Source organism: Cervus elaphus, chromosome 22 (genome assembly GCF_910594005.1).
Source record: "Cervus elaphus chromosome 22, mCerEla1.1, whole genome shotgun sequence".
Lineage (NCBI taxonomy): Eukaryota > Metazoa > Chordata > Mammalia > Artiodactyla > Cervidae > Cervus > Cervus elaphus.
The window spans coordinates 58,265,556-58,277,639 of NC_057836.1; the positions used below are offsets into that span (position 1 = coordinate 58,265,556).

The 12,084-nt window shown below is 35.2% G+C and overlaps 1 protein-coding gene across 4 annotated transcripts in view; it reads left to right on the forward strand.

The window, feature by feature from the left end:
• The window catches only part of CDK17 (cyclin dependent kinase 17), a 101,624-nt gene extending 92,039 nt beyond the window's left edge, over positions 1 to 9,585 (forward strand). For 2 of the 4 annotated variants that reach the window (XM_043881399.1, XM_043881400.1), the window contains 5 exons: positions 1,411 to 1,508; positions 2,011 to 2,116; positions 4,595 to 4,637; positions 5,863 to 5,953; positions 7,234 to 9,585. In XM_043881399.1, coding sequence (XP_043737334.1) covers positions 1,411 to 1,508; positions 2,011 to 2,116; positions 4,595 to 4,637; positions 5,863 to 5,953; positions 7,234 to 7,349 — 454 coding nt within the window. In that variant the 3' untranslated portion in view covers positions 7,350 to 9,585. The remainder of the gene's footprint in view (positions 1 to 1,410; positions 1,509 to 2,010; positions 2,117 to 4,594; positions 4,638 to 5,862; positions 5,954 to 7,233) is intronic. The other 2 variants (XM_043881398.1, XM_043881397.1) reach the window with 2 other exon arrangements.
• Positions 9,586 to 12,084: the final 2,499 nt, after the last annotated feature.

The window sequence follows — 12,084 nt, forward strand, 5'->3', positions numbered from 1 at the left end:
AAGTACTCTTTGTGTAGTGATAAATCATATACTTTGTTTTGTTGTTGTCTTGGGTTGAACATTTATATAATTTGTATTGTGAAACATTTTTTCTTTTTTAAGCTTCTTTAAATTTTGGGAAGATATATATAACCAAATCTACCATTAAGTATATTTACAGTGCTGTGCATCCATCATCATCAGTCTCCACAACTCTTCATTTTGCAGACTGAAACTCTGTACTTATTAAATAGTAACTCCCCATTTCCCTCTCCCTCCACTGATTTTCTGTGTTTGTGAATTTGACTTTTCTAAGTACCTCATATAGGTGAAATCATATAGTATTTATTGGAGAAGGCAATGGCAACCCACTCCAGTGTTCTTGCCTGGAGAGTCCCAGGGACGGGGGAGCCTGATGGGCTGCCGTCTGTGGGGTCGCACAGAGTCGGACATGACTGAAGTGACTTAGCAGCAGCAGCATGTAGTATTTGTTTTGCTGTGGCTGGTTATTTTACTTAGCGTAAATGTCATCAAGGTTTGCCCCTGGTGAAGATAGATACTTGGCCTTTTATGTGTCAGAATCTCCGTTATTTTTAAGGCTGAATAATCATTGCACGTGTATGTCGTTTTGTTTACTGACTCATGCGCTGATGGACAGCTGGGCTGTTCCCACATTCTGGCTGCTCTGGACATGAGTGTACAGACGCCTCTCTGAGATACTGCTCTTCTTTTGGTTGTATACTTAGAGGTGGAATTGCTAGATCAGATGGCAATTCTGTTTTACATTTTTTGATGAGTTACCATACTGTTTTCCATAGTGGCTCCATTATTTAATCTTCTATATAATATTTTAATTTATATATATATACATATATGTAATTGCTAGGTTGTGAGTCTTTTAAAGGAAGGACTCCTATCTTAAACTCATGTCTTCACACAGGTCCTAGAAGACAGTATCTATTTAGTGAGCCTCTATCCATTTCTCTCCCTTCTCTTAGCACATTCTCTCTCTCTCTCTCTGTCTTACTCACTGTCTCTCACGTTACCCCACATCTGTGAGCTCTGTCTCTTGCTTCCTACATAAAAGCATCTTGAATCATTTGTTTCTCCCTAGCTCTGCTGACCACTGCCTAACACATAGTAAGCATTAAATCACTATTAGCTATGGTTAGTGGTATTCTTCAAGGATCATGCAGAAGAGGGCTGGACATTTTAAGTGGGGAAAATGGATATAGTAGAAGTATGGAAGATGAGACAAATAAGATAAATGTTAACAAGTTACTTTAGTTATATCTGAAAGAAATCTGCAGATTTTCTAGCAGGCTAGTACAAAATTCTCCAGAGAGGCAGCCTTAAGGAAAAGATTCTTATGCCTAATAATATATAAATGGATTACTCATCTTTTTTTTTTTTTAATGGTATATTTTATAGGGGTGTTGGTTGCATTTTCTTTGAAATGGCTTCTGGAAGACCTCTGTTTCCAGGATCAACTGTGGAAGATGAACTGCACTTAATTTTCCGACTGCTAGGTAACAGAAGAACTCTGTTCCCAGTGATTTGTTACCTATAATTGAGTAGCTGGATATGACTACATCTTTAAAATACATATTTATAAATTTGATACTGAGACTAACATAACTAGCTGTTAGAAGAATTACAATTTGCATGTTAAGATAAAGATCCTTCTAGATAACTTCTGCTTTTTATTTACTGATTTCTACCTGTGCAGTAATGATTTTATGGAAACACAGAGAAGAGAAATATTATTGAAAATTGACTTTTAGTACATTATTAGGAAATATTTTAACTTAGATGTCAATTAGGCATCATTTTTGTAGAATCTTTGCTTAGTCTGAAAAAAAGTCTGTTTACTATTTCTGTCATTCTATTTCTGTCATTCTATTTTAGTTGAAACAATCAAATTATCTACTAAATATAAGTTGTTGTTTAAGATACTTTTGTTCTGCCTATATATATTTGCCTATATAAAAATTCCTATATATTTATAAGTATATATATTTTTAAATTCAGGAACTCCATCTCAGGAAAATTGGCCAGGTGTTTCTTCAAATGATGAGTTCAAGAACTACAACTTTCCAAAATATAAACCGCAGCCTCTAATTAACCATGCACCCAGGTATTTTTTTTCTCTCTTTACGTGAAAGGGGGAACACACTATTTTTTTTTTTTAATTCTTTTTAGTCTCTCTCTCTCTCTTTTTTTCTTTTTAGTCTCTTGAACCGTTTGTCACGGTAAGGATTCAGGAAAAATACTTGATATACATACACAGTTATTAAATATTTTAGAACTTAATTTCTTCCTATGTCAAATTAATTTTATAATTCAATGACCAAGAATCACCAAACTATGTAAGTCCACAGAATTGAACTGTAAATAAAATGAGCATAGAATATATATGTATATATATACATGATATAATTCTAGGGTTTATGTAGGTTGTTCCTTTTCCCAGAAAGAAAACAGATTTATGCCTTATTCAGTACTGTGAAGACCATGATGAAATTTATTTTTTCTACACAATTATTCTATATTTTGGGCTTCCCAGGTAGTGTAGTGGTAAAGAATCCACCTGCCAATGCAGGAGATGTTAGAGACACGGGTTCAGTCTCGGGGTCAGAAAGATCCCCTGGAGGAGGAAGTGGCAACCCACTCCAGTATTCTTACCTGGAAAATCCTATGGACAGAAGAGCCTGGCAGGCTACAAAGACCATGGGATCACAGAGAGTTGGACATGGCTGAGCACGTACATTCTATATTTACTTAGGAATGTGTTGTAAGTAAAATCTTGGCTCTTATACAAGATGACCCATCAGAATTTTGGCCAGTGTTAATGATAATTTGTATTTGAAGAATATGAACTTTCTGACCCTTCATATCCTATATGTTGCTCATCCAGTTACAGACCTACCTCAGATCCATCTAAGACACCCATTAAAATTTGAGTCAGAATGTTTGTACTTACGGAATATATTACATTTCTGTAAGTAACGTAGAATCACTAACCCCCTTTGTATTTTTTCATCTTTCCTTAAGAAAAAATAGATGTGAAAAGGGCACCAAGATACCAAATAAGGCAAATATCTGTTTTAATCAAAAGCCATTCACATTGCTCACAACATAACATACTCACTCTAGTTCCATTTATTCTCAAGATAGGGACAGTTAGTAAGATCATTCTGGTGCCAAAACTATTTTTAAAGTGTTTATGTGATTTGATAGCCTTGTCAGTAAACTAACTGGTAGCATTCTAAGTAGACTTTCTAAGAAGGAAGAATAATATAACGTGTTAGACTTTTAGCATAAAAGCGTAAATCCTGTTTTTATCATATATATATTGCTTGCTGTTGTAATATCCAGGGTGAAAGTTGCAGCTCTTTAAAGCAGATTCTTCATGACCTTAGCACCTACCTTATCTGTAGCCTGATAGCTCAGTTGGTAAAGAATCAGCCTGCAATGCAGGCGACCCTGGTTCAATTCCTGGGTTGGGAAGATCACTGGAGAAGGGATAGGCCACCCGCTCCGGTGTTCTTGGGCTTCCCTTGTGGCTCAGCTGGTAAAGAATCTACCAGCAATGTGGGAGACCTGGGTTTGACCCCTGGGTTGATCTTCTCCAGGGAAGATCCCCTGGAGAAGGGAAAGGCTACCCTCACCAGTATTCTGGCCTGGAGAATTCCATGGGCCGTATAGTCCATGCGGGCACACAGTTGGACACGCCTGAGCAACTTGCACTTGATCTGTAGCCACAGAGTTCCGGGTGTTCGTCAGAATGGCAGACTGCAAAGGATTAGGAGACTGGAGAATCTCTAGGCCACAGCATCCACAGCACCTACTAAGGGCGCTTCAGGTGGGGGGAGGGGAGGCGGTTTCCGTAGTTGTGCCTTTGCCAGTGAATATCAGTGCATGATAGAATTTGTGACTTGTGACTTCTGATCAAGAGATTATCCCTTTAAGGTAACCCCTAAATCTTCTACTTCCTGTTTTATTAACTTCATCCTTACAGTTTTCTGCCTTTATTGACTATGTCGTTGGTTTTGTATCCCTTTTAAATAAAGTGTTATGAAGTTATTGAGGCATATTTAAATTGAATGTTATAGCTTCTAGTAACCAACCTTCAGCATATTGTCCTGTAAAGATCTGTTGAGTGATTCATCTCTATTTATCTTGAACCACAGTGACGAGTTTGGAGGTCCCTTGCCGTCTTGTTCTCACCTATAGTATGAAATGACGCCCTTGTACTCTCGCCTCCACTAGAACACTGGAAACAGACCTAGTTTACTAAAGTTTTTTTCAGTAATATAGGTTATTTTGTTTAGAGATAAAATGGTGATTTTAAAAAATTCTATCATTTTAGTAATCTAATTTACTCTTGAATATTGAAATTTTGAGTTGACACCCAGTTACTTGTGGTTGCTTAAGTGGCACAATAAATCTTAAGGATAAAACAGATTTGAATCTGTTTGAAAAGCAGCAAAGTGTGCTATTTTAGGGCACTTGAATTTAGCAGATGAAAACACTTGGAAAATAGTTTTATTTAGAAAGTTGCTATCAGCTAAGATTAATAAATAAATGGTTACTTGTCCTTCCTTGTTTTTAGGTTAGACTCTGAAGGAATTGAGTTGATAACAAAATTTCTTCAGGTAAGTTACATCTTTTTTATAGTCATTAAATGGTACGTTAACGTCTCTGAGCCTTAGTTTTTTCATCTGTAGACTGGGATCAGTAATATCCCTCTCATAAATAAGATTATTTATGCTAGTATCTAGCATGCTTAAGACACATGCTTAGGTGAAAAAATACGGTTTCTCCTAGTGTGTCTGGGTCTCTCCTTGTAACCTATGCACAGGCCTGTGCATAGTATATTCCCTTCACCTTCCCCTTTTTTCTTTTTTGAAGCTTATTTTTGGTGATTATTGGCGATCATGGAAGCCAAAGAGATAGTTGCTAATTGCTTTTGTTGTCCATCGACTTTCTTGGTGATTCGCCACCAGACTATATAGGAACAGAAAAAAAGACGTATAAAAATGTGCATAGCATATTCCCTTCACTGAGGTAGTTAACTGCTGGCGGTGATCAACTGTGTCAAGGCCATGTTCTCTGCAGTTCATGTTTGCTTATGTTCTCTTTCTTTTTTCCTTATACCTACGCTTTACAGGCTGTTGTACCTCCAAATACCATCCATATCTGCATTCAGAGCAGAAACGACAGAGGATAAGAGTGTGTCAGTCACATTAGTCCTCTTGTATTTGTAAAGCAAAGGCTTTTCCAAAAACCCCTCGGAGGACTTCTTCCTATGTCTCTGAAATCTTCATATGGCTAGAATATTAATTGTAAGAGAGGCTGAAAACTGGGGCGCTGGGTTGCCATAATTAGCCTAAACTTAGAACAGCCATGATTCATATGTCAGAGTTGGAAGCATGAATGCCTTGAATCTACATCATCTCATGGAGGGAAAAGGGGAAATGGGTATTGAATAGGTAACTTAATAATATCTTTCATAAAGGTATTAGTTACATTTCTAATAATCCTTTGTTGTTCATGAAGAAAAGTAACACGATAGATCAGATATTTTGCTTTTTTCCATCACTTCAGAAAATAAAAGGAATCTTAATCTTTAGTTAAGATCTAGCTTTATTTTGGAAATTTGTAACTGAGATCATTGCTACACAAGCTCTAGTAGTAACTTAATTTAGAGCATAGTATATTCATTCTTAAAAATAAATCATTGTATTAAGTAGTCAAGATAATGGTAGCTCTAAACGCTTAACTGCTCATTTCTATGTGTGTCCCCTGCCCCTCACACATGCTTTTTCCAGTATTTAGAGAAAAAAATTAATGAAGCAGTTTTTTTTTGGTTTTTCACAGTATGAATCTAAGAAAAGGGTTTCAGCAGAAGAGGCCATGAAACATGTGTACTTTCGAAGTCTTGGACCAAGAATACATGCTTTACCTGAAAGTAAGAGAAATTCTAGTGTGTCCTCCCATCCCCTTCTATTTTTATCCAGGTTTGAGACGGGGGTGAATTAGGAGTCTAGGAAGGGACTATTGGTTTTTAAGCCTAAAATTCTCGTCTTTTTATAATTAGATTAGAAATACTTGAAGGGAGGTGTATGTCTTATTTACCTGTTTTAATTTATTTCTTTTAACACTGAGCATGTTGTTACGACTCTAAGAAATCAGTAGCACTTACATGTGGGTCATTAGTCTTATTGGACTTAAGCTGGAAGATGCCATCCAATGATAGACATTGTCATTAGGCCCAATCTGAATTACTTTGGTTCAGAGTTGTTAAAAATGGTTTTCAAGCAAGTTGTAATGAAACACAGCCAAAACATTAGTTTTCTCATGAAAGTAAATTTTCTTTTTAAGACGTGAAGATGGTTTTCCTTTACTGTGTTCACTCTGACTTAACTCTCCCCATGACAGAGGTGAGCATATTGTCATTAAAATAGCTGATTTCTCATGCCTGAGGTAACTGCTTGATTTTACTCAGAACATTCTTAAAAATTACCCCAATATTTTACTTTAAAACTGAGTGAGTGGGGAATTAAGAGAATATTTTGGAAATGAGCTACCAAAAGCTTTCATTAATTTCCCATTCTCATTTACTAGACAGTGGTTTTCTAATTGGAACCAAGACTCCTCAAGAGTTTTCACTTAGAACTTAAAGGATATTTTGTAATGAAAGACTACCTCTGTGGCAGAGATGGAAATGAGAAAGATGAATTACAAGTATTTTTTAGGATGCTATTTACATTTCATTATTATTACTAATACCAAGTTTTAAAGTTTGAGTTGCAGGAAAGGTGTATAAACCTATTTCTTGTTTTGCTGTAAAATTCTGAAGATAGTTTAAGGATTTGACCTTCACTGCCATCATAAGACAAATGGAGAAAGGATAGAATAAAACCGAGTAATACATTTTGATGAGGTCTCCCAACCTCAGTAAGCCCTAGAAATAAAACAGTGTTCATTCTCCTCAGAGAAACACACACTCACAGCCTGAGTTAAAGCCAGATTGGAGGAGAAAGGTCCTGAGGGGAGATTATTTCACTTGGTTTTCTTCTCAAAACCTTGGAACAAAAGAGAAAATATTTCAGTGGGGCTTTAACCTTGTAAATAAGTATAAATGTTTCACGTTCACTCAGTATATAATTTAGACATTTTGTCTCTAGTTGGATTATATTTGCTTTAATGATAGGCTTTCATCTGCTATTTTTTATCTATGCATTTTAGGTGTATCAATATTCAGTTTGAAAGAGATTCAGTTGCAAAAGGACCCTGGTTTTCGAAATTCTTCTTATCCAGAGACAGGTGTGTTTGTCATAAACCATTTCACATGTCGATCATGAAATTTTGCGTGGAACCAAGATTTTGGTTTATAAATTGATCAGTAAAATTATTGATGTAAAAACCAATGTACAGTGCATTCCACAACTGTGTATGTTTAGCATTGCACATACTCACTTTTCTGTATGATGTGGGCAGCTCAGTAATTCTTCAGAGAGAACCTGACTCAGTGCAATCAGGGATCCTGAAAGCTGCAGATGGCACAGAGACCTCTTACAAGTGACCTGGCTTGATCACTGACACGCCATCCCTGGCACCTGAGGCAGAAGACACATCTGTGCTCCCCTAGTCATCAGGCTCATCACTTCGAAGCATAGAAGCTGTAGACTGGCCCCATCAACAAGAGGGTCCTTTAAGACAGAGCCGATCTCTCTTACCATGGAATTAGCTTTTGCTGGTGGGAACATTAGCTTCATAGAGTCACCAAATACTGTATGTGGGATAAAACTGAACCATGAACTGCCTCATAAAATGACTTTATATTTTAGGACATGGGAAGAACAGAAGACAGAGCATGCTCTTTTAAGTCTGATAACATGGTTTCAAGCCCAGCCCCCAGCCTTTCTTATCAATCAAGGACTCAGATCTGAAGGCAATTATTTCTTTTGGTGGACTTGGAATCTTCGTTTGTCTACACTGTCCTCTTCACAGTGGAGTCTTTTTATTTCAGACCTACAAATTGTTTTTATATTTGTTGTCACAGTGTGACAATTTTTTTGTACAGTTGGTTTTAAGGTCTTCTCTGCCATTAGAGCCAGTAGGTTACAGCTGTTGATGTAATTATAGCTGCAGTTTTTGTGCAGGACTGAGAAACACAGTGCATTATTTATTGCGGAATCATTGCTGCTAAATAACTACTGTCTGTTTATTTAACACAACAGTTGATGCCTGAAGAAGTTGCAGTGGCTTTATTATATGTGAATGCATCTGTTTCTCCTCACAAATTGTTTTACTGCTGCATTTTTTGTTTGTTTTTAAAATTAAACTGCATTGTTTCCTGGAATGTAAATTTAGCTTTGCTTAACAGTTAAAATAAGTGAGCCAACTTGAACACTCTTACGTTCATGCTATATAATTTTTTATTGAACATTGGCAAATAGAGTAGCTAAGAAATTGATAAGCACATTATGTTTAGGAAAGCATGTGATGCAGAAGTTGATTCAAGCAAGTGAATACCTGACATTTTGGGGATCTCGAATTACATACCAGTAAATTAAAGTACCAAAATTATTTATTTTGACCTTTCCTCATTTTAGAAATACTTACTGCATATTATTGGATATTTGTATACTAACACACTTAACCTGTTTTACCTTGTGCTTTAATTTAGTTAAAACAAACCATGCAAGTCCAGTCAAACATGAGAGATCTTGTTTTGTTTATTTGTCTTAAATACAATTCTTTTATTAGAATGGATGATTCTTCATTGGGGAACAATTTATTTCATTTGAGAGATGTGTGTACATGTGTTTTAATAGCATTCACTTGGAATCAGCTGAAAGCTGTAATATGTGTTTGAAATGAGCCATGATAAATAACAAACGAGAGAAATGAGAACTTGGAAGATTGTTTTAAAGCATTCTAGGTATTATCTGTTTACCAGAGATAGTAAATATTACAGTTTTAATTATGCATCTTTTTGAGCATCATAAATACACCTTGGTGTTGGTAACAGTGCTTTAAGCATTTGTGTTCACTTTTAAGGACTATTTGTTTAGTGCATCTTACCAACTGCGGATCTTAATTGCTATATTTTGAAATGATCATGTAAATTTGGGGCTTATATATCATGAAAAGAGTCATAAGTTAATTCATTTTCCTGACATTCACTGTAAAACATTCAGGGGTCCTACCATTTCTGTTCAGGAAATCTTGTAGTTTATTGTTATTTAACAGTATTAAGTGAATTTTTGTATATTTCATTTTAACTTTATTTGTGAATAGTGATTGTGGCATGTTTGGGGTGTTATTTTAATATTTCATGATACTGAAGTTTTAATTTTTAAAAAAAAAATTTCTGGAAGAAACAGATTCATGTGTAATGGTGAATATTGGACCACTACTGCTTTTCACATTTGTAAATTGGTTTTATGTTAAACTCTGTAGCCTAACAAACTGCTGTTATTTCTAACTGACAGACATGTATTAATATTGTACTTTGAAGGTTATAAATATTATGTGAAAATTCCTCCATTTTGTTTCAAAATTTATAATAACAAAATCTTCATGTTGTTAAAATGTGGTTTTGTTGAGTCACGATTCTTTCTTGGGGAAAAAGGTTGTGCAGAATGGGACCATTTTATTTTATGTGTCTCAAGATGATGAAGTGTCTCTGTGCCAGTAGCAATTAATTTATAATTGTGCTGGCCATTCATTTACTACTCTTTACTGTAATTTTATAGGATAGCACTTTTAATTGTCAGATTTTTCATTTCATAGGTTATATATTTGATTTGTTGAAAATTTGACAGTTATCCTATTGTTTCATTCTTGCATATAAAAGGTGAAGAATTGTATCCAACAGTTATATAAAATTGCTCTTCCTAGGAAAAACTACGGATGTTCCTTCATTTTATTAAGGAATTTGATTTTCTTTTTTTGATAACTTGAGCATCATTCAGATTCTGAAAACTTTGCAGTGAAGAGAACTGAAGCTCAAATTGTGAACCTTGAACAGATGATTCGTCTTAAACTGACAAGGTTCTTAAAGGTAAGAGCGGATGCCTTTTTTGTTTTCCTTCCAAGTGATGATGATAACATGTTGAATATGTCATACTCTATATAGAAGTGGCTGCTTTATTAGCTTACGAAAGCCTACTTGTTAACATGTTATAATCTTTTTGACCCAAGACAGTTCATGTGGTTTGTGTGTGTTTTTACTATTTTTTAAAATTGTGGTAAAATACATGTAACATAAAATTTACCATTTTTGCACTTTGTAAGCATACAGTTTAGTGGCATTAATTATTATGTTCACAGCGTTGTAAAGCAGTTACCTATCTATTTCCAGGATTTTTCATCACTCCAAACAACAGAAACTTTGTAGCCATTATAATCTCTACCTCCCTGCCCCCCACACACACCATGTTTTCTCCTTGCCCCATCCTTTGGGTAACCTCTTACCTAGAATAAGCAAATTCATAGAGACAAAAACTACATATTTTATGTAAGTGGAATCATACCACACTTGTTTTTTTGTCTCTGGCTTATTTCACTTAACATAATGTTTTCAAGGTTCATCCACATTGTAGCATGTGTCAGAACTTCATTTGTTTTCATAGCTGAGTAACATTGTTGCATGACTATACAACATTTGCTTATCCATTTATCTGTTTATCCAAGCAAAATATGGATAATTTGCTTATCCATTCATCTGTTAATAGACATGGGTTTTTTTTTTTCCATTTTTGGCTGTTGTGAATAATGTTGCTATGAACATTGGTGTACAAGCATCTGTTTGAGCCTTTCTTTTCAAATTCTTTGGGTTCATATACCAGGAGTGGAATTGCTGGGTCAGTTGGTAATTTAATCCTTAACTTTTTCAGAAACCACCACTCTTTTCTACAGTACCCACACCATTTTATACTTTCAGTAGTTACACATGAGTTCTAATTTCTCCTCATCCTTGCTTCTTTTTTTCCATTATATCCATTCTAATAGCTTTGAAGTGGTGTCTCATTGTGGTTTTGATCTCCCTAAGGACTTGAGGGTGTTAAGCACCCTTTCTTGTGTTACCATTATCTGCTTTAAAGAAATGTATATTTAAGTCCTTTGCCTTTAAAAAGTTTGGTTGTATGCCTTTTTTTTGTTGAGTTGTAGGAGTTCTTTATATAGTCTAGAATGTTATGACATATGTGATTTGTAATTATTTTCTTCTGTGGGTTGTGCTCACTTACTTTATGGTGTCCTGTTGATAAAAGTTTTTTATTTTCATGAAGTCCAGTTTATTTTTTCTTGTGTTGCCTTTGCTCTTGGTTGCATATTTAAGTTGCAGTAGCTAAATCCAAGATGATGAATATTTTCCCCTGTTTTAAGAATTTTTTGGTTAGTGCTTACATTTAGGACCTTGATCTGTTTTGACCTCATTCTTTTGCATGTGAGTATCTAGTTTTCCTAGGCCTGTTTGTTGAAATACCTGTCCTTTTCCCCCTTGGCACCCTTGTTGAAAATCAACTGATCATAGAAATGAGGGTTTATTTGGGGGTTCTTAATTCTGTTCTCGGTTGACATCGCTATCCTTCTACCAGTACCACAGTGTTTTAATTAATTGTAGCTTTATAAGTTTTGCAGTCAAGAAGTGTGCGTCCTCCACTTCTGTTTTTCTTTTTCAAGATTGTTTTGTTCCTTGAAATTCCATATAAATTTTAGGATGAGATTTTTGGGATTGTGATGAATTTATTGAATCCATAGATCACTTTGGGTAGTATTGTGATCTTAACAATATTAAGTGTTCTAATCCATGAACGTGGGATGGCTTTAATTTCTTGATGTTAATTGCAGCTAAAAGAGTAAATGGTAATGTAGTTTTCCCCTCCTCATTACCTCCCTACCTCAATGCAGAATGACAGAACTTCAGATTTAAGTGATCAGAGGACCAGTTTTCAAATCCATTCCCTTCTATCCAACTCAGTATCAATAAAGTATATTTGTTTCCTTAAATACGTGTTTAAATAAGATTTACATATACATAGTGTTTCAATGTGCAATATTTAAGCTAAATAACAATTCTTTTTCCAA